General features: G+C 39.8%; 1 protein-coding gene and 1 long non-coding RNA gene across 4 annotated transcripts; one reads left to right on the top strand and one right to left on the bottom strand.

The window, feature by feature from the left end:
* Positions 1–338: 338 nt before the first annotated feature.
* On the bottom strand, positions 339–22,359 carry Schip1 (Schwannomin interacting protein 1). 3 transcript variants are annotated; one of them, XM_071777994.1, is made up of 12 exons: positions 22,218–22,359; positions 18,434–18,505; positions 16,667–16,974; positions 16,137–16,232; positions 14,578–14,930; positions 13,508–13,888; positions 11,964–12,498; positions 10,869–10,966; positions 4,783–4,894; positions 4,118–4,473; positions 3,142–3,353; positions 339–2,853 (listed from the first exon to the last, which is right to left on the bottom strand). In XM_071777994.1, the coding sequence occupies exons 2-12, from the start codon at positions 18,487–18,489 to the stop codon at positions 2,697–2,699; spliced, it is 2,664 nt and encodes an 887-aa protein (XP_071634095.1). In that variant the 5' UTR covers positions 18,490–18,505; positions 22,218–22,359; the 3' UTR covers positions 339–2,696. The 3 variants fall into 3 exon arrangements, with proteins under 3 accessions (XP_071634095.1, XP_071634097.1, XP_071634105.1); XM_071777996.1 differs by lacking the exon at positions 22,218–22,359 and adding an exon at positions 18,875–18,963 and having other exon boundaries at positions 13,520–13,888; XM_071778004.1 differs by lacking the exons at positions 16,137–16,232; positions 22,218–22,359 and adding an exon at positions 18,875–18,963 and having other exon boundaries at positions 13,520–13,888.
* On the top strand, positions 13,895–22,374 carry LOC139812970 (uncharacterized). Its single transcript, XR_011731996.1, has 3 exons — positions 13,895–14,281; positions 20,630–20,692; positions 22,234–22,374. It is a non-coding gene; the product is annotated as an uncharacterized lncRNA (long non-coding RNA).
* Positions 22,375–23,046: the final 672 nt, after the last annotated feature.

Raw genomic sequence — 23,046 nt, 5'->3', positions numbered from 1 at the left:
ACTCAGCGAGACGTCCTTCAAATGGTGCTCCTCCCTGTTCTATCCATCCTTTTGGGTTTGGCGAAGCAGTGAGAATGAACGAGAAGCTGTCGAAAGCTTCTCGTTGTCGCGGTGGTAATCGAAGTTAAAAGTATGAGGGAGAGAAAGGTGCATAATGAAACCGAAAAGAAACACCATCCGATACTGCCCGTGCCTTCTTCATTGTTTCGATCCTTCATGAGGGCGGAACTAGAAGAAATTTGACAATGAGAAGGAGAAAAGGAGAGAGAGAGTGAGAATGAGAATGAAAGTATGAGTGTGAGAGAGTGATAAAGAAAGAGAGAGAGAGAAAGAGAAAGAACTTGTTACAGCATATTTTATTATTGTTTAGTTATTTACAATCTGTATATTATTAATTATTATTACGATTAAAAGTATTTTGTAGATAATATGTGGTTCTCTTTGATGATACTTTTATGACCACCGATTGCGCAACCTTGAGTTCGATATTTCGCGGGTGATCGCGGTTATATTGCGGTGTCTTAAAGCAATCTTTTTTGTTTTCTATAAATGTTATTTCAATTGTGCTATGATCGATGAAAAAGCTGCCTTTGCTCTCAATTAATCACGGGCGAGTGGAACTCGTTTCGTAGCACTAATCGAAAGTCCCCTATATGACTGTACTGACAATTTTATAATGCAACATTGTCGTGATCGAGAATAGGTTATTCTTAAGCAAATGTCTCCAGCACGCAATTAAGAACTATAAATTCACTGTGTCATCTTTCTTTTGGATGAAGCTGTTTCATTTCAGTTGAATAATTTCGACGTTTTCGAAAAAAGTGTTGACAAGCTGAATACATTCAATCTATTCGTTTGTGAAAGTAATTTGCCAAAGAGAACTGATTCGTATTGGGACTGGTAATAAATAATACATACTAGAATGTGTGAAATCGCTAAATAGTTAAATTTGTGGTAAGTAATCTTTTCTTGCAAATTTACTTAAGACCGATCGGGGATTTAAGAATCGAAAGTATTTTCAAAACATCACATAAATTTTTACGCACACGCGTCAGGATATGAATATTTATTCCATTTAAAATGGGTCTATTTCGAGTTGGTATAATCTTAAAATAATCTTAATTTAAGAAACGAAGCTAGTTGCAGCTTTGTTAGACTCGTTAAGATTTATTTCGGCTACATTCGAAATTCTGCGTGTGAATGAGATCGCGTGAGAGACCAGCATGCAAAAACGATAGCACGATGCAAGAACCGAATAATCCATATCAATGGAATAATTTCAATTTCGAAGTTCGAAGTCGTCTTCGTAACACTTGCATATACGAATAAGTTTCACAAACGGTACGCTCGATCCAGTATCTCTATCCGATTACGTTTTCACAAGTTGTCCTATGTATGGACTAATCGCTTTTTGCATACTAGATCACCTATTTGGATATGTAACGCATTTTTTGCTCTTCACGGTCGTTGCACTCCCTTCGCCTCCGTTGGCGTTCACCATTCCTTCCACTTTCCCTTGCGCGCGCATTGTGTCGTTCAAGAAAGTATATTGACTTTCTTCGTCGTTTGCGACAGATAAAAACTGGTTCATCGTCTCGCCGATATCTCGTATAGTCAAGCCGAGTGGAACGACAAATTTATACGCGAAGGATTTGTTTAATCAGCTGGCGGCTTCTATTGGCGGATCTAGAGATCTACCGAAGCAAGAGTATTATACACATCAGAATACTTATCGTTGAATCGTTGAATTTATAAATCTAAAGATGGATTCGTAAGATACAGAAATTTTTGTTGCTCGAATTACCCTACCACGCAATTAAATTAAACACGATTTTACGAAATGTTAACATCACATCAACGCACGCGACTTACATTGGACGACCGGAACGAAGCGCTCTTTAAACACCAGGTGAAATCTCGATACGGCAATAATCTAATAATATTAGATTCGTTATATGTACAGAGAAGGGATTCGTTCTCGCTAATGATACACTATTATTTAAAGGCGAATAACTCGATACACTCGTAGACACATGCATGCATGTCGCGGGACATAATCTGAGCTTAGGGGCCGAGAGAGCGAGTACAGACGAGAAGGAGATAAAAAGAGAGAGACGGAGAATCTCAATGTGAGGGTACAAACGAAGGATCGTTGCTCTGCTCTTGCTTACGCGGTACACAAATATGTAAATTTCTACTTCCACGTTAACGACGAAGCTGTAAAAACTCTTGGAAATTCAGGGGAAAGATACTTCCTGCTCTCCCTTTACCGGAGAACGGTAGGAATCGATTCCACCGTTTATCAAAGCTGATCGTTACGTGTTTTTTTTTAGAGTTCTCGAGCACGCACACCACGGCCTCTAACGCAATTGTCTTTTTATATTTGACAATATTCTTTCTTCCATGAAAAATTCCCTTATCATCGTTCTTGAAAGAGATCTTTCATTCTTTTTCTCGCGAAGAAGCTTTCTTCATCTTTTTTTCCTAATGAAAATTCCGTTCTCGTCTGTTGAAGAAAGTTTCTTGACCTCCTTTTCTTTACCTTTCTTTTCGAAAGAAGTTCTTTCTCCTATCTCAAAAAGGAAGCTTCTCTTCACTTCTTTCTCTTTCGCTTTTTCACGTCCCTAAAGTCCGTGGTGCCCTTCTCAGCTCGGAGTTCAATTTCCGACGAGACTGCGCAGTCTCGTGGCGAAGGATTATTTTCTTACAAGGGCAACCAGGCCGCGATTCAAGTGTGTCAATTTCGGTTTCATCGACAACTTCGTTGGAGCTGGAGGGGATTGCTGATGAATCCGATTTGCCGCCTGCTGCATGCCTTGCTGTTTCTTCTTCAACGATTCCTGCTTGGCACCTCTGCGTAACGAAATTATAATCGTTAATATTCTTTCTTTTTCAATTATTGTGTTTTTTATATATTACAATAATTTTGTAATTAGAATTTCGTTACTTAAAAGAAGATGATTTCAAAAAGAAAGAAGTTTTCATTAATTTATTCACACTTTTGTTAAATCTGTAGATAAATTTAGATAAAAACCGGAAAAAAATTAAGAAGAAAGAAATAATTAAATTGTAATATACTATTTTTATGAAAAAAAGAAAAAAATGTAATAAATCCTTTGGGCTATGAATCTTAAGACTCACAAATATCGAGTGAGATCTTCCACATCAACGAGCATCGAATCCTGCTCCATATGCAAATCGTCTCTCCTTAAAAGTCCTTCAACGAGCGCTTCGTTTAATGTGGCAATCCTCGCGTGCAAGTCGTTCGCTACCACTTGCAGCTGCGCGACGTTCAATTCCGTGAGAAGCACACGGGACAATCTACGTCTATCCTCTCCCAGCTGTACACCAACCTGAAAAAATCCAAAGGCTCATTAAATAATAAAAAATAAATAGATTCTGAAAAACTCAGTGTCAACGCAGATTTTGAAAGTGTCTGTTACAAATTTTGTCGAAAGAATGCCAGCAGAAATATAATAGAATCTGCTAACAAAATATAATGGCAGATTGACTGCAGAAACTGAACATCCCGTTTCATAGCCATTTATGAAATGACAGATTCTGTTCGATTTCTGCCGACAATCCGCTGTTTATTATATACCGGCAGGTTTTGCCGGTGAAACACATATTAATGCGGATACAAGTGATATCAGATCTGTTACAATATCTGAACGAATCTGCTGTCAATCTGCTGTCAATTTGTTGTCATACTGTGGGCAGTTTGCTTATTGAGAATGTTTTACGGAACGTTGAGAACGTTCAATCATAAGTTGACTATAAACTATAGTACTATAAATTGAAATATGAAATAAAACATTTCTTGAATTGTGTAAAAGTATGTTACATATTAAGTTTTTTGTATTTTTATTTACTGATCGAAGGTGATATATCCAATCTACGAATTAAAAAATTAAAGTATATCGTTCATTTGTTACAAATTTTGTTTAATTCTTCCTTTAATAATCGTTATCGATTTATAAAAATAGCATAAGATTCGTTTTATAGCTTATAACATATGTTTCCTTTGTTGGCTTCCTTTATGCGGAGTTCTTCTACTATAAATGGAGTCTATGTTATCTAGACTATTATTAATCAACGAATTAGAGTTCCTACTTACTTTTTCCAAGCTGCATCGCACCATCTCGGTGATGGGGCTCTGCTTCAGTCTCTGTCTCTCCACTTCCATCTGCATGTGTGCCATTTCCTTGGCCTGTGCCAGGGCCATTCGCGCTTCGGTCTGCAGTCTGGCTTGTCGTGCGAAGAAGTCAGCCTCATCGACCGGCGGTGTGGAGTTCGAGTCGAGTCTTAGAGATGGAAGACTCAACATCTGTGGTCTCGTTGGTGCCTGCTTCCCATCGAGTTGCTTCGAATTGAGGGACGTGGGCGTGGATCCAGGAGACGTGTCGTTCTCCGAACCCGGAGATTCAGTGTCCGACGATGTTTCGTTCATGAAGCAGATCTGGAGGTTCATTCCTGCGCAGATGCATTTTTGTGATCCGTCACTTGGCATTTTAATCATAAAACATGTAAAAAAAAAATGAGCTGACAATTCATTGATCATTTGCTCCTATCAATGTATTAATAATAAGGAATATAATTAAATATGTATCTTTCTCCTGCAAATAAAAGTAAGTAAAAATAAAATTTCCATATATGCTATCTGTTAATAATTTGATGGCCTATGTCACTTTAAAAATAAATTACTCACGCATTTTCTTATTCATTTACTTAATTATTATCCGATACTATCGTAAGGAAAATAAAATTTAAATCTGTACGGACCACTCTGAAGACGCGACTGGAGACTCGGTTTTCGTCCACGTTCGGCGCGTAAATCTTCGGCATCAGGCCCCATCGCGAGTCTCCTTCTAATCTCCTCACGATCGTTTCGTCGCTGTAAACACAAGAAAAAAGTATGTTAGTCGACTTTCATGAACCGCGATAATCGCTAAACGCTTTACATATTGAACAAACTGATATGATAGCACAATTCGAAAGGACGCAAGTACGCTTGCACTTGGAAATTATGATTTAAAACTTTTAGTTTTTAGGAAACTCAAAAAGTCAACGACTTCCTACAATATGTGAATTTAACTCAAAACTTAGATGTGTTCTATCAAAAATAAATCAAAATTTGTGAATACCGGATATAAAATTGAATAGAAAGCATCTGAAAATTCAGTCAGATGTCCAATCTAATCCACCTTATTAATCATGTTATGCAATATAATTAGAAATAAATATCATACAACAGTTAGGAGTAACAATAATATCATAAATTCAGATAGTTTTCGATGTCAAATGCATGCTGTTGCGGTCGTTAAACCTTTGCACACGTTCCACTCGCACGTTTGTCGAATTAATTCACACCTGCAGATCAAATTCGCCTCGTACAACTCTGTCGAATCGAGTAATCAAATCTTCCCTCTCGCAATCAGGCCTTTCCAAATTCTCTCCCTTCGTTTCTCTCGGTTTCTCGGTTTCCACGACCAGTTCCGGGGGCTTATCCGTTTCCGTGGTGGCTTCCTCTTCGTCATCTTGACGCCACTTTCACAAATTAACGTTTGTTACTTTCATGAAACTCGGCGACATTACTTTATATTCTCTTGCGAAGGGCGACAGACTTCCGTAGATTCGAAAACGAATCGGATATACGTTAGTGATAGTCGAAAACAGTATCTTCCAAATTTCTCAACACCTCCTAAAAGTCGTGGAATGCCACAAGATATAGCTTTTACAATCGTCCAGAATTTCAGATTCAAATTGCAGATTTGTTTAATAGATAAAATCCCGTAGTGTAAGTTAAGTTAATTGCAATCGCAGCAGCGGGACTTGCTTCCACGCTAAAATCTGCTTGTTCATTAGCACCGCGAGTCACTTCCGTGACCCACTTTCACGCCTGCGTCGGTCCGGAACCGTACCGAATTGCGTGGTTCGCCGACCTTCCTGTTACAGCGACAACACGAACAGGAATTTGGAATTTTGTTAAGTCTGACACATCTGACACCCAGACAACTGAACCTGACACCCAGATGTAATAATGCAATCGTTCCAATCCACTTGCAAGATCGACTGAGGAATGTGGTAATTTCTCATGCATCTTGCAATTGAATTCTGATGGATTCCAATGTATTTTAAAATAACTTGTGACGTTAAGATTCTGAATAGTAGTTTCGAATCAACATATCTCTGACGCTAAAACATTTAAAAGCCATGCTAGTTGACATTTTCGCTCTTTAAAGTGTTGAAGCTATAAGTATGCCGCGATAATCGCTCGCTGCTGCGCAACAACAAACGTAAAAAAATATGATAAGTCAGTTTTAGTACACTGTTCAACAAAAAAATTCACAAGAACGAAGGTGACCGTTTTCCATTTCGTTTTTAGACGCTGAATACGAATCTATTTACTATATAAATTGTTCTATCACACGTCACAAATCCTAACAATTTATACTAAATTTTGATTGAAATAAAACTTCCCCAACACACTACATATCGAAGTTATAATATGCCAAAGTACACTAAAATAGCCCTTTTTGCAACTTTCACTGCAAATTTCTCAAAATGACCGTATTCAGCGTCCAAAAAAACTACGGAAAATTATTATTTCTTATTCTTGTACATTATGTTGAACAGTGTTATTGTTACGTTAAAAAATATATATTATTAAAATCGAGTATATCATTAAATTATGTCAGTTTTTGTATAGTGACCCCAACTGTCACATTGAAGCGATTTGTGTCAAATTGTGACAAAATATCGTTTTAATTAATTGACAAGTGCTTCAACGATAGGTGGGTTCATTACGCAAAAACTTACATAATTTTAATGATATATTTGATTTTATTAATAATATATTTTTTGAATACGATAAATACGACTCCGTTTACCAAATTGTAATTCTGCCTGATGTTTATCATAGTTGTTTTATATTATATTTTGATACTTCGCTCTCAATTATTAGAAATAGAGCTTATAACGTCTCTTCTGAAAGACGGAGCCCAGTTTCTTCGTACGAGAGTCCCCTTTTTATTTCTCATACGAGGGGAGGGGTACAGTTTAAAATATTAAAATTTCTGTGATCAGGTAGACTCAAACCAGGTTTCTCGTGGTTACGAGTCTGGCGCTTTATTACTAGACCACACTGCTACCCAAACTATTGTATTAACAATATATAGTTCTCTTATGTTTCGTTTGTTTCGTTTGTTTAACGGGTTTAATCTTTAACAGATCGAAGCTCTTGAAACGCACATTGGAGAATTGTTAAACAAACTGAAAAAAGCGAAACAAGAACACGATATGGAAATAGGATTACTACAAAAAGAAAATTGTCAACTCGATGTCTGTGCCGCGAGTTTAAATTTCAGAACTTGAAGCTCAATTATCTGCTCCGCAATGCGAATTACATGAACTTAAAACGCAATACGAAAAGCTTGCCAACGATTACTTTAATAAATTTTCTGATCTCACTCACAAACACAAGGAAGATATTAAACATATATAAAAAATGACTTTTTTTGAGAGAAAAAAAGAACTCTTAATGGAAAATGAAATTTATAAGAAACGCGCATCAAAAATGGAAATAAAAGCAAATAAAATAGAAGAAACAACCTGTTTCCTTATGAAGAATTGAAGAATCTTCAAAGATATCATAAAGATGTGCGTATCTCATGTATAAAATTATATTTTTTGTAAAGTATATACATATGTATATACTTTATATGTATATACATATGTATATACATATGTATATATACTTTAAGAGAGCAAAGAACAGATTAAAAAACGGTTGTTGAATGCCCTTTTTGCAAGTTTAACCACAAATTTCTCAAAATTGTGACTTGATAGAGTGCTTTGGTAAATGGAATCACATTCGAGTATCCAAAAAACTATTATTTACCCTTGTGTTCGAAAAAAGTCATCTTTTGTTAAACATTGTAATAAAATCAATGTAATAATAAACAATGTTTCTCTTTTCCTTAATTTTTGTTGCAATATATGTTAGATAAAGTTCTACCATTCTCGACTATCACATTATTCTTAAAATTATGTTATAATGTACATATATACACACAAATAATATTGATATGAACTAATTTTGAACCAATATATTAAATTGTTACTTCATTACAACTAATTCTTTGCAATGTTAATTTACATTAAGTAATCCAACAAAAAATAGATATTATATATATTGACGTTATATCAATCAATCAAGAATTAAGATAAAGATGTAGCTCAGGTGTCTCCTAACATACTATTCAAAAGATATTATAAAAAAGATTCGCGCGTTAAAAAAGACGTGTCAAGCTGCAAAGTGATTTCGTTGAAAACAGCGTTTCAGTAATTTAGAACGGGAACGATCACTGTCAATCTGTCACTTGAAAGTGAAAAGAATGAAACGCGATAAACATCAGATTATTCCGCGCTCCCCGAGTCACAGAGCGAATTTAATTGCGATCCACATTTCAACGCGTCAGCTCCAGCGTTTATCTCACTTCGCGTCTAATTGTAAGTTACATCGGATATACGCTGTCGCCCTTCGTCCTTCGCATCCCTTACACAATCCAAGTCGTCATCGTAAGTGAACGTGTACAGATCCGCGACGAATCTCGAATCCTTCTTGTAATGCTTGCGCGACTTGTTGCTGCTGCCCATGATCGCGCACCTCGGATGAACAGAGGTTCGTTTCTCGTAAAATTTATCTGCAGTTCTATCAGAAACTTTTGTCTCTCGACGAGTTCCTTATACTACTCCTCTCCTTCCGCTCGCAAGTTCGCTTTCTCTCTTTCTGCGCTATCGCGAGCAGAACTGTAATCTAGAAAGGGAATCCGCCGATCGGATTCGGGTCGAGACCAAAGCTGTCGAGGTGCAACCAACCTCGAGGACGAGTCACGAGATTTACACGCGCGTGAGACCAAGACGGCACGAGACTACTGCAAGGCAGGTCGAGTGAGATCCTTCGTTAAGGTTTGCTGGCCGCGGAGGAGGCGTTCAACGGCCGATGGTGGTGGTTGGCGGCGATCGTGGTGGTGGCCCTGTCTACTGGAGCCTAGCATCTCTCACGGGGATCCTTGGTGAAAGTGCTGGACGAGAGAGTGTGTTGACTTCTGTGCCTGTCGGCCGCGTTTCCGAGTTTACAATTCGCTCCGGAAAATGGGTAGAGAATCGTATCCGCGATGCCGCGCGCTCCGTATAGACGCCTATAGTACGATAGCTTTCGGAATGAATGGCTTGATAGTGAGATACATTCTCGCAGTCCCGTTCGGTGCGTCCCGCTCGGGAGTAAAACTTTCAAACGCAAGGAAGTTGATGACTCAATAATATCAGTTTTGCATTATATTGCGTTTTGCGCTATACATTGCACGTGTTATGTCTTTCGTAACGTTATTGCTTAGTGTGCTTGGTAACTTGATAACTTGCTTGATAACTTGAAAAATTAAACGCACTGTTTTAAAGACACAAAAGCATGGCTATTTTATAGTGAACTTTATGCAAAACGTAAAGCCACCAAAATTTCTTCTTCTATAAAGTTGAAGAATATGAATAAAAATATAATTACAGAAAAAAAACCTTAATTAATTTTTAAATAATTTTTCTCTCAAAAGGTTTCTATTGGTTTAAATCGTTTATTGTTTTTATGCATATTTTCATAGAAACAACATAAACAATTACGTAAACCACGGTGTATTTCGCCGTGCAATAATCAAGCGCACGAAGTAGAAAGTTATGCATTCAATTTGCACAATTGTATTATATTTACTGGAAAGGGACTCATCTGCCGCACGCGAAAGCGCTCCAAACTTATTGCGCTATGCGAGCCGCAGCGTCGTTGCAACAAAAGATCGTTAAATCATCTTCGGAGGGTCGTACGTAAAGCGTTTCGGTTGACTGGCCATGCGTGACTTCTGCCCTGTGCGCGATTCAACATTCGGAGCACGATGCTGCACCACTCTCTAGATCTAGGCGGGCAAGAGTAAAAAATCTGTCGTCGTGACAAAACGAGTGCGTAGGCAGAAAAATTGTACACTCTTCTCTCGCGTTAATAATGGCAAAGTTATCTAAACGATTTGTTTATTATATTTCATCGATCCATGTACTCCGTCGTTCGAAGTCATCGAGTGTATCAAGGTCGCGCGATATAAATTATCACGCCCGTGATGCTAAGTAATCACTCTCCTTTATTTTTAATCGTTCCCCTTAATTGCTTCATCGTTAAATTCTAGTATACTGAACTAGAAGGAAAGTTCCACTAAAGCAGTCTTTAAAAAATCTGAAGCTCGAGAGTCATTTCCTTTGGAAGTCTTGTTACGTGTACGTGTCTGCTCGAAGTTCTCGTATCAAATAGGGACCTACATACGGCGTCCGCCTACTCACAGATGCCCCCGCAAAATGCATTCGACGCAAACGCGAAACCTTAGACAGAATTGACGCTCTAATCGGTGTTTGCCGAACGTATTCAAGAGTCCACGATAACCAGATGGGATATTGGAATACGTGAGGACAGGAGTGTGAATGAACCGAAGGCTCTCATTGACCCGAGAGTTCGAGTTAATTTAAGAACTTATCTCTGTATAAGAAAGGAAATATTGGAAATCAATAGAATTGCATTACGTATCGAAGAATGAATTAGTAGATAAATATACGCAAAACTGCCTCTTTTACAATATTATCTAAGAGCGTATAAGGTGTAACACTTCAATAAAAAAAGAACGACTTGAGCTGTATATAACACTTTAAAAAAAGAAGCAATGTACTGTTATTAAATTTGTACAATGAGATCCCTACGTAAGTCCGTAATCCTGCTACAATCCCCAAGTAAAAAATAATTGCTAATAAAAGTGTGGAAAAGAATGTTGATTACTCACCCGACGTTCCTCCTCACGCGCAGCTCTGAGATGCGACTCGATCGCGTCCAGATCGATCTTTGGCATTGCCGTCTCGATATTGTAAACGTCGAAGCCACCTTTAACAGCGAATGTCAAACGTGAGAAACTTTTACAGCGACGACGCGACGTGGCGGAGGCACGACCAAAACAGCCGAACGGAAACCAGTGAGTGCCGGACCATCGCATGCACGTAATCTCGAGTGGTCGGTCAAAAATTAAGACTTATCTCGATTCAACCGTATATTTCTCACAAGGGTCGTAATTAATAAACATATATATCTTTATATAGCGTGTCTCAAATTCATTACAAATTTTCATCGCTTGATATCAATTTTTTAATTAAAAATTTAATATTCCATTATTTCGAAAGATTTGAATATAAAAATTGACAAGAAAATCTTATTGCTCAATTATAAGTTCATTAATACTTAATTAATTAATTCTGATATAAGCTTAATTTAAGAAACCAAATATTGAATTTAATGTTAAAAATAATAAACTTAATTAAGGTAAATGAAAAGGAGTAGCTATTTAAAAATAGCACTTTCAAGGCGCGTGTGAAATTACTTATTATTATAATAATTACTGACTCGCAATCACCGCTGATAATGCAAGAGCAATTATTTTTCCAATTACTGAAAAGCGAATCAGTTAATTACCTGACTCGCCGTAGAATAGGCCATAACATGTATTGCGCATATTCATTAAGAAGAGTATGTTTTGCTCAAAATGTGAAAAATATATGGAAAGTTGTAAAGAAATATATTAGTAACATATCTACGTTCTCTAAGAACCTATTCTATAAAATTATTAATTATAATTTACAATAATATTAATTTACAATTTACAATAAAAAAGTTGTTAAATAAATAAATTTACATTAATATACAAACTACATAATAAGAGCTAAGTTACAATTAATATTTGAAGACTAACTATAGCAGAGTATTATAAATGATAGAAACTAATTTTAATAGATGTAATAATAAAACGATAATAAAAAGAGATATAATCGGAAATGAAAACTAGAATAATAGAATAAAAGAATAAAATGACACGCGTTGAGATACTTACCAGATCCGTTATCGATGTCAACTCTGCGCTTATCGGGACGCCTTTGGGAATTAGAGTTTCGCGATTGTTGCTGCTGTTGCTGCTGCTGACGGCGCTTGGCCTGGTTCTTGGCCATCTTCTCCTTCTTCCGGGCGTCGGCGCTGGATGCCTCCGGAAGGTCGCGATCCAACAGCTTGTTGGTGTCCACGTGATTCTTAACGATCGGGGCGAACCGCGGTTGGCGCATACTCTCAATCGACTCCATCGCGACCACGTCTGGCACCGGCTGGGCGTATTTCTCGAGATCGACGCCGATGTCGCGGCCGATGCTCGATAGCAGATCGATCTCCTCCAGCTTCGTGTAGGTCGGCCGTTCCTCGGCGAAGCCCTCGGAGTAGTCGCTGTTGCTCTCCGACTCGTCGTCGTCGGCCGAACCGCCCGTCGACGTCGTCGTCGTCGTCACCGGCTGACGGTTGCCTATTTTGGAGCGATCTGGGTGAGGCAGCTCCTTTGCCTCGCGTATTAGGTCGATGTGCTCCACCGCGACGTCCTCCGTCTGTGCGCCCACACCAAAATCATTTTCGCGTTTAATCGACCGTAGCACGAGAACGTCGCGAATCAGACAGGCGCGAGAGGCACCAATGACAGGAAGTAGGATTAGTCGGGATAGTAATTGTCATGCAAATCAATTGCATAATAACATTGAAGGAGCCTCAGACAGAGAAGCCGTGGATATTGTGTATTCGATGATAATTAAGTATTAATTATGGATGGAACAACATAATCGGCAACAACGGGATTTAGGGATTAATGGAATTCAAGGCGGCTTTAGCTTAGATTATAAATAAATACAAGATTGTTAAATGTTAAATACTACCGTAATAGTTAAATGTTAATTATATTACAGAATACAATTTAAAAATGTTAAATAAAATCAAGTGAATTAAACGTCCACTTTAGATATTATTTTAAGTCATGTACGTCACCTGAGAAAACATTTTTTATACATAATTATATATAAAATATTTCCATATGTTTTCTTTCTCTCGTATAATCTCTGTTCGTATATGTCAGAAAAATAATAAGAATATTAAGTAAAAAATAATAATAATAATAATAATAATAACAATAATAATAAATAACTTTTGCATGTATTTTTTACAAAAAGTAAAATTGCGATTAAATTATTCAATACTCTATATGTAATCATATATAATCATATTTTACACACAATTATTGCATTTATAAATAATTACATATGGGTAATTTTTCAAATTTCCCGAAACTTTACTTTTTTGTAGAAACAACAAAATTATCCACATTTATTATTTTTAAATTCTTTTTCTTATTTTTCTAGTATACGATGCGAAAGATTATACAAGAGAAAGAAAATATACATTTTATACATAATTATACATGAAAAACTTTTCCCCCGGGTCAATTACAAGCAGCTTGAGTAATCTTTATTTGCAATTTACTAATAATAACATTTCGTAATTGTTGTATTATAAAAATTGTCGAGATCTCTTAACTTAATCTTAATGAATCGTTATCGCAAAAGTCACCTTTAGGCTCACCTCGCCGATCTCGCTGGTCTTCCCAGAGTCCAGGATCTCCTCGATCTCCGGGAATTGCAGGCTCTCATTCACGCTGGTGGTCAGCTCCACCAGCTCGACCTCGACGGGTACCTCCCTCTCACGTTTATCCTTGAAAGTCACCTGCGACAAGTCGGGGGCGCGCTGGTCCACCGGGTCGGCTAGACTCCCCTCCCGCTCGTCCAGAAGCGTCAGATGGGTTATATCCGCCTCGACGATGCCGTTCACGACGACTTCCTCTGGTTCCGGCGAAAGCGTCTTCTCCTCAGACTTCGAGATCTCTACGCTCTTCACGTAGTTGATGCACTTTTCCGAAGGCGGCACCACCGCCTCGTACAGAGAGGTCACAGTCTGGAACACGGAGAGAGACGAGAACGGTATGATGATGTCACGGAGCGGGCGTACGCTCGTAGGAGGACGCGCTCGATTATTTTTACGCGTTGATACGACAGTCGCCGACTGTCGCCCGCGGTTTTGCCAGTGACAAGTTTGACTCACTCATCCCGGAACGACGTCGCGCGATTGTCGTGACGTGACTCGTGCAAACCGAATTGGTCTAATCCCTTTGCTGATGATGAATGCCAACGCAGAGGAATCAAACGTTCTTTTTAGCTCAATGGGGACAGATAAATTAACCATTCATCGACGATTCGATGAATGGTTGAAATCTTTTTGTTAAAACATTTGAAAACGGAAGGTCTCAGAATCGAAGAAAGTTCCGGATAAAAAGAACAAGTCATCCAGGTATGTATTTTGTTCGCTGTTAAAAAAAAAATGTCTCATCCGGCACTCAACATCTTCGGAGTTCTTTATTGCCTTGAAAAGAAAACAAATCTTAAAATTGAGAACCTTGACATAGAATCGAACTTTTTTCAAGATAATAACATATGACATATTTTCAAATATTGTGGAATAAATGTCGCTCATATCTACAGACTTCTGAATTTGTCACATCTCACGATCATCTTTGTAATTCTCCGTGACACGCTTTCATTTTCAAGCTACAAGTACGGTCAATCCGCTCAAATGACGGATATTACCTGTATGTTGAACTTGGGCTTCTCGTAGAAGATCTTGCGATCGTTGCGCTGGCCACAGAGATGATTGACGCTGTCGTCGATATTGTTGTTGTACTCGTTGTCGTTCTCCGGCAACGGGGCCACCTCGTCGTGGTGATGGTGGTGATGGAGCGGCGGATAATCGGAATAGCTGTCGTGCTCGTCCTCGGTCAGGTCGGTGTCCGACAGCAGGGAAGGCGCCAGATGCTGGAAGCCGGGGTAGTTGGGGTTGACGATGCCGCGGCAGCCCGCCGGCAGGTTCCCTTCCTCGGACCAGTCGGACCACTCGGACGGCGTCAGCTCGCGCGACGAGTTCTCGTGCGGGGAGTTACGCCCTGCAACATTTCGCGGTTACACTCGTCTCCAGCCACACAGGCCGAACAATTGGACGGATCGTAACCCGTGACTCATCGTCATCATCGCGGCGCGATCGCGGTCGCGGTCGGCTCGTGCGCTCGTAGGGAATGTTGATCGTCTCTCTCACAGCCCACCCGCGTTACTTGACGCACACATGCGACACGACTCGTTTCCGTACACATCGATAAGAATAAATTCCCCGGTTTTAACGGTTCTCTCTGTCTCGGAGAATTCTTGGTACCGTCGTCGCTCTGTTGGTCGTCATCGGATGGACCAGTGATGCATGAATAATCACTAGATCTTTGATTTCATACATGATTACTTGTGCAAAGCTGCATAGACTGCACTCTTTCTATAAACTGTCCTTCGCATGGATCCTCGGTTTAGTGGGACAGATTAACACAGTGAATTATTATCAGCTGCTACGTAGCTTAAGTTTGAAATTACTGGCATATTTTGTATAACATTAAACTTCATAGATTGCTTGAAATTCTATAGATTTCTAGACATTTTTTACATTTCATAAATAATTGATTTTCACACCCTTTCGCTTCTGCGCTGATAATTTTTTAATTTAGATTGCAATTAGTAGATTTAAAAATAAGTCATGTCATATGCGAGAGCTAATTATCGCGAAAGCGTACCACATTTTGCGCCGCAACGACCGCGCGAGTGACTTTGGTTAAACTAAAAATCCCGTGCCTGCACTTTACGGATAACGGTTTAATGTCAAGGATATACGCCGTTATTAATGGCAGCCAGTGGAAAATATCGAAGTTCGCCTTGTCGCTCCTCTGCAACAAAACCTTCAACCGTCATTGTTTTCCAATAAAATCCCGGGCGTCGTGCATGGAGTGGCACTTGAGAGAAGCGTGACTAAAAAATAGGCCAATCAATTGCTCGATAGAAGTGGCGATCTGCGAAGTTAATAGATCCAATGATTCAGGTGCATCCGCTCATTGTCTAGATATTCTTTAAAAGATTTCTATATGATCGACAAAAAAAATACGTCTTGTTCGTTTTACCATTCCATCTACCTTAGAATTACCTCTTCGCTTATTTTTTGTTACGTGGAATTTTTCTTTATGGATTGCATCGTGATTCAATCGCATTGAGAAGCTCTCGCGTCTTCTCAGCGCGATTCAATTGTGCATATGGGATGATTCGGGGACGAAGCAGCTCACCTTCGTAATCGGCGATGCTCTCGACGGAGCTGCTGCTTTGTATCCTCAGCTCGGTTAGATTGTTGTTTACGTTGGCGGATTGCTCTTCGACCGTGCCTAACAATACAGGTCTTTTACTTATTTTCTCTCTTTTTCGTCTTTCTAAATCCTCTTTACGCTCTATCACAGTTTCTGTTCTCCGAAATTAATTTATCACATTTCTCCGATTTGCGATTAAAATTGCATATATACAATATGAATCGGCCGTATCGCATCGACAATATATATATGCGTCAATCATACGAGTTATTTCACGCGTGAGTGAATAATCGAAGAAGAATATAGATAGCATAAATGTCGACGTAGGAGATAATAAATTATGACATCTCGCTGAATTTAAGGGAATAATCGTCATTTTGGTTCGATAATTCAATTATTAATTATAAAAAAAAGAGTAAGAGAGTAAATCGTTGCATATTTTTTAAAGGAGCATCGGTTCTTCTTAAATCAATATAAGTTTATAAAGCGACGCACACGCAACACACGCTCACCTTCGTAATTGGCGAGGCTCTCGACGGAGCTGTTCCTTCGTATCCTCGGCTCGGTGAGATTATTGTTGACGTTGACGGATCGCTGCTGCGTCGACGGGTTGCTCTGTTGCACGTTGTCGCGCGCGATCGCCAGGGAGGACCACGTGGTGGTGTCCTCGGCCAGCCGGAAGTCCGCCGACTCGTCGCTCGGGTAGCCCGCCGACACGGGACTGGCGGCCGGCGGCACCTGGGCCGCGTTATTCTCGTTGCGATCGCCGATCTCGCCGGCCCCGACGACGCTCCGGCTCGGGCTGTGCCTGCGGAGCTGGCTGCGTGCGAGACCGAGAAATGAGTCCAGGTGGATCGATACTACCTAGCGTTGCTGTTAGGTATACCACCTCGGGCACGCCGATGCCGAGGCGGTATAGGCGGCAGCACGCCTACGGTCGCCGCGGAAGCGGGATCAGACGTTTATATTTAGCGTTAACTTATAACTAGGAAATAATCAGGCGACTTGGTCAGGCAAAGATTACGGTGACTGACATTTGCAGCCTGTGACGTCTGCGTACGCGGCGCAGCCGTTATTGTGTATGCTCGTATCGCTTGGATGTATGCACGCGTGGAAGAATGCGAATAACAAAATATCGTTTCTAAAATTGAAATAACAAAATTAAATTGATAATTTTTCAAATTAAGTACAGAAATAATTCGTCTATCGTTTTTTTTGTTGCTCCTGGAATGTTTCAGCAACTATTTAGCGTGGATTTTTAAATCATTTATTTTAAATTCAAAATTCGATTTAAATCGTTTTAGTCAGAGCAACTGTCATATTTCTTTTGCTATCAAGAAAGAACTAGATACTACCTTCAATTTCTTTCAAATAAATGTGCTAATTCGTGTTTAATTTCTAAACTTTTCCAGATTCGAAAGATTAAGTTAATATTTAATAAATTATTTAATAATTTAATATTTAATATAAGGCTCTATAGTTTCCGCAATTCACAGGTAAAAAAGGACCAATAATTTTCTCATTTCTTCAGGGTAAAAAGAAGATTATATCTTCAATTCAATTTTACACATATTATACAAAAAGGCGGTGAAGATTTTAAACGTAATAAGTGCTTATAAAATACACTGTTTAAATTCAGTGTCAAATTTTAAACTTAATTTTAAACCATTCCTATAGGTCGCTACTGCTCCTACTCAATATGTTGTTAATTTAACTAAAACAATGTTAATTCAACTAAACTAATGCAATTAAAATAATACTGTTTTGTGTTAAAATAATAAATTTCGACACACATGGAATGTTATTTAAACTAATACCTTGAGTCAAATAACGTTCCAGGTGTGTCGAAATTTATTATTTTAAACTAATACTTTGTTAAAAATAACAAAATGTTATTTAACTCAAGGTATTAATTCAAATAACATTTCATCCTTTAATATTTAACAGTGTAGGAGGACATTCAACTGGTGTGAGCTATATTCTATAGCTTTAGAAAGAACGCGCAGCTCGTTATAAAATAACATTGACTGCTAAAAACGGCTCTGTAGGTACTTAAGGGCCACTAAAACCGGCACTTGAGAAACACATTACGTAATATATATGGAGAACAAAGTGTGACGGCTTTTCCATGAACTGCGGCGTTCGAAACTTCCGCGTCCGTTTCCCTCGATTAGGACGATCATTATCGTTATCTCCGCCGACATGATCGTCTGCCCGGCCGGCTGTCAATTAACCACTCTCCTTCCGATCCCGGTCTCGTCGTTAAGAAGATTACTTACTTGTTGTTCAGTCCACCGGGATGCAGCGGCACCGAGACGGACTCCCTGAGTCGCATATCGATTGATCCTCGTCTGAAAAAGAACGCGGCCGGCTTAATTTCACCGTTTTCTTCGAGATGGACAGACAGAGACAGAGACGAAGGGAGAAAGGGAATCTTCGCGCACGCACTTCGGTGCCGATCACTGGTCACCCTTCTCCCGAGCGACAGAAAGAGAGAAAGAGAGAGAGAGAGAGAGAGCGAGCGCTCGGAAGCGGAAATTCTTCGCGAAAAGCCCCGAGAGGCTGCCGATCGGGCGCGAGAACGGCAGCGAGAACGAAGCAAGCGGAGACGCGAATCGATCGCGCGAAACACACGCTCGAACTCTCCGCCGACTCCACCGGCTTCTCCGGCCGGCATTCGGCAGAGGGCTGCCGAGGGAAAAAAAGGGAATGGGACTCACCGTCCGCCATGTTGTAGCCGTGCGCAAGGGTGCTCTCCGCGTTCAGCCCCGCGGTTTATCGACTCGCGACCGACACCCTCGTCTTCACCGTCCCACCCCCGCCTCGTTCACTCTCCCGTCCCCCTATTCGCCAATATCCCCCGCTTCCGCCTCAGGGATGATTTCGCACGTTCCGGCACCCGGAGACTTCGCGCCCTCTCTCTTTCTCTCTCTCTCTCCCCCTTCGCCCTTGTATCCTGATTTTATGAGGGTGATTTCGACCAAATTCCGATTATCTTAATCGGCGATTAACGTGTGGCAGGTAATACCTGTAGCATCTTGTTAACACTGATTAAACTATTAATGTTTTGTTGTTCGACGAAGAGGAAAAATTAGAATTATATAGATAGAGACAATTTAATGAATTATATAGTTGGAAATTTGTTGCACAAGCGACACTCTGGTTCGACTAATCGCCGATTAAGTTAAATGGAGATTTTGGTTGACGTCGCCCTTAAATGTACGCGTGCCATAAACGTCTTGGACACGTGAATTTACACGCGTAGGTATTTGGAGCATATCGGGCCACGAACTTTCTGTAATTTATTACGCCGAATAAGTGTGCACTTCTTGTGTTAAATTATGCTGCATTTTATTGTTGCGTGTGTTTCACATAACAGTTGTGGAATATTAGAGCTGCGCACGAGTTGTGGAATATTAGAAATTTTATATCCATTTGTATCTTTTTTTTGTATACGTTGACCTACATCTATCACGTAATTTTCGTGTTATTTATCTCTATAATATAAATGTATAACAAATTTGAGAAATCAGAACGGATTTGTATAGAAACTAACTCTTTGATTTCATATTTTGCTAACTGGCTATTAAAAGTTTCTTTATAAGCAAAATTTCAAGTAGATAAAATCAAGTAGATAATATGTATTGAGATATTAATTAATAACAGATGTATCTGTGTAGAACTAAACTTTCTCTGATTTTCAAACGAAACTTTTTCGTAAAAGGATATATATTAGATTAGACACAATGTGCTATTAAATTTGTTTTTATATTTTGCACAAGGAAACTGCGGGCCGCACGTTAATTGTTGCTACCCTAGGTAAAACGGCACTGTCGTCTACGTAGCGTCATCTCTGTCTCGCACGTGCGCGACAACCCTTAGGTAGCCCCGAGGCTCCCTCAACCTGCACCCTCATCTCGCTTTCCAATCTCTCGTGTATTCTTTCGCGATGTGCGCCTTTTCCTCCGAAAAGTAGTATAGTGTATTACAGGGCGACCCGCCAAGGAAACGCATTATTCTAAAAATTTTCATGTAGAGCTGAACGTGAACAATCGCGTCCTTATCGACCCTCCTAACTATTGATTCTCTCTGAACATTTTCTTTAAAAGCTTACTTCGAACTCTTTGAAAGTTCTGTAGCAAAAAATATATATATATTTTTTTTAGTAGATTTGGAACACTCCGCAGAAACTCAATTCCGTTCTAGAAATTTCTTTATATATTATACATTTAGGACTTTATTTATTTTTCATGTGAGTTCGTGCCATCTAAATTTCCCGGAATCTGATTTACTGCAGAATTTATGAAGAAGAAATTCTATATATTTTATATATTACTATAAATTCAGATTCTTCTAATATATACACTATATAATACACTCTAATTAGTATTATAGTATATATACTAATTAATATTATAGTGTATATATACTCTATGTGTACTATAACACTAATTCATTTATAATTTTCATTTCAGTTCCGATTAATGTGGACAGTCGGTTTAGAGTGACTTTCGTCAGACCTGATGATCTCGCTGACGGTGCGTTTTACTCTTTTACTTGACGCAGACAGTCACGCGTTGATCGATCGATCCGCCACGCCGCGTCGCAACGCGTCGCGTCGCGTCGCGCGGCGCCGTTCTTTCTGTCTGAAGCGAAAGAGCGTCGCCGGCGCGTGTCGCGAATTTTGCACGCGCGTCCTCGCTCGTTAACGAGATGCACTTTGCCGTGCGCGTGCATCGACGCCCGTTCCGCTTCGGGGCCCTCGCCTCGGCGAAGCGGTCGCACGCGAGCGATATAGAACATACACGTTATTTTCGATCGACCGTTTACTGAGAAAAAATCCAGGTTTAAATGATCGGACAATCCGTTCGAAAGGTAAACGGATATGACCGATCTTTTCAATCGGAATTATAAAAAGCCGATTGAGGCCAGAAAAAAAAGAAAAATTGTATAGAATCGATAAAAAAAAAGTACGAGAAAGGGTCTATGGATCGAGCGAAACAATTAGGGCGATGTAATGAGACCCCATAAGAGAAGAAACTGAAGATTGCTAGGGCAAAGAATATATTGTACATAAAATTCACGCGAATAATATGATTAGGCTACCAAGATCTAGTGCTGACCGTAAAGGTGTTTTCTGTAATTAATGGTATATCATACATCATATATATCGGTCCTGTATTAATTAAATTGATTATTAAAAATAAAGATAGTTCCAGGTTCATTAGATTAAAAATTTAAGGAAATAAAGTGGGCTAATAAACCGAGCTCTTTCTCTTTCACTCTCCATATTATAACTTAAAAATAAATACAAATAATGAAAATTATTTTATGATCCTTTGCTAGATGAATGCCATGCTTAGCTTGCTTGGTATCTCGAGTCTCGTCCGTTCATGATTTTAGAATAGCTATTGACGTTATTGAGAGATCAATACGTTGTTCCAGTTACCCGACAGTTTCCATTATATGGCTCATTCAAATTGACATGTAATCCTCACTGACTTGTTCATTATAATCTTCCATAGTAAACAGTGTTGCAAGGTTACTCGAGTGACAATTACAGATTATTACATTACTCTTATTACATCGATTCGTTTCGCTGTAATTCCATGGTTTACATCGTCCCTCAGAGAAAATTGAAAAAAATCTAATATTCTCCTCTGCATCTTTCGATAATATCGCCTTATTCAGAGAGAATAACGGTTTATTTTTAGAAGAGCGTCCTTCTTCCTAAAAAATACGTTGCAACGTGGCAACATTTTGCTCGTGAAAAGATGTACTTATTAATTAGGTAGTTGGTTCTCCGATCGATTCCCTAGATATTTTCCCGCAGGCTCGCGATTTTCATCCCCCGTCGAGTTTTCGATAATTCGTACCCCAGCTAGCAGAAAGTTATAAAAGACGTCTTAAAGACATCGCAAAGACGTCTAAAAGACGATAAAATTTTTCAGACGTCCTTTAGACGTCTTTTAGAAGCATCTGCTAGCTGGGACGCTCAAGTATTATCGATGCGTTCATGTGGAATCGCGCACCCCCATAGGCGATACCGTTCAATTCACTTACACCTTCAAATCGACAGGTCACCGACGTCTCTCCTCCCGCAAGACGCAGGAGAGTCTCTTCGCTGTCCGGTGTCCTTTCGAGCGTCGGCCTAACAGGAGTCCCGCATCCGTCGCTGGGAGACGCACTGAGCTTACAACACTCGGAAATGCGCTCGGCGAGCGAGCGAGGAGACGGTCGGGCACCACGCTGACAACTTGGCTGACGCAAAAATACAAAAGGAAACGCAGCGACGGGGTCTCCGTGCCGCGCAGCGCGAGCGAGAGGAGACTGCGAGGCTACGGTGTTGGCGTTCAATGTCCCTCTCTTTTTCTCCCTTTCCCATTCGATGATTACCACTCTCTCGTTCCAACCAACATCTCCGTCTCCGTTCCTCTTCCTCGTGCGTCGCGCATCAGTTTCACCCTTCGCGACGACGGAAGACGGGGACGCACGCGCAAACCCCTCTTCGTCGCGGGGGTTGCTGACTCGATTTATCCTCTTCTCCGCTTCGCGACGTGATTTCGCTACCGAGAGAGAGAAAGAGAAAGAGAAAGAGAGAAACTTGCCAATTATCGACCCGGTGGTCGATCTTGATTTGGGACGGTGGGAGTCGACGGCCGACACCTCGCAGCGCTCATCGTAATTTTGCCTCTCGCCGTGTATGAATTAATAACAAGGGTACCGACAAATTCGATGCGGTTTCACATTTAGATAGATTCGGCGTTCAATATAAGCTGTACGTCGAGTTATCTTCGTACTAGACAGGTACAACTCAGCTGAACGATCACGTTTGGCGCTAGTTATAGAAATATTCATTCAAGCATTCTAATAAAAACTGATATTTATTCAA

This window comes from Temnothorax longispinosus, chromosome 1 (genome assembly GCF_030848805.1).
Source record: "Temnothorax longispinosus isolate EJ_2023e chromosome 1, Tlon_JGU_v1, whole genome shotgun sequence".
In the NCBI taxonomy this organism is placed as follows: Eukaryota; Metazoa; Arthropoda; class Insecta; order Hymenoptera; family Formicidae; genus Temnothorax; species Temnothorax longispinosus.
The sequence above is the reverse complement of the archived record's forward strand: the minus strand, read 5'-3'. Positions and strand labels throughout refer to the sequence as shown.

Coding starts and splice junctions, on each gene's coding strand:
- Schip1 (XM_071777994.1), bottom strand. CDS start 18,489: ATGCGACTCAGGGAGTCCGTCTCGGTGCCGCTGCATCCCGGTGGACTG. Junction 16,233..16,666: donor GAGCCTCGCCAATTACGAAG/GTGAGCGTGTGT, acceptor CTGTATTGTTAG/GCACGGTCGAAGAGCAATCC. Junction 3,354..4,117: donor TGCGATGCAGCTTGGAAAAA/GTAAGTAGGAAC, acceptor GGATTTTTTCAG/GTTGGTGTACAGCTGGGAGA.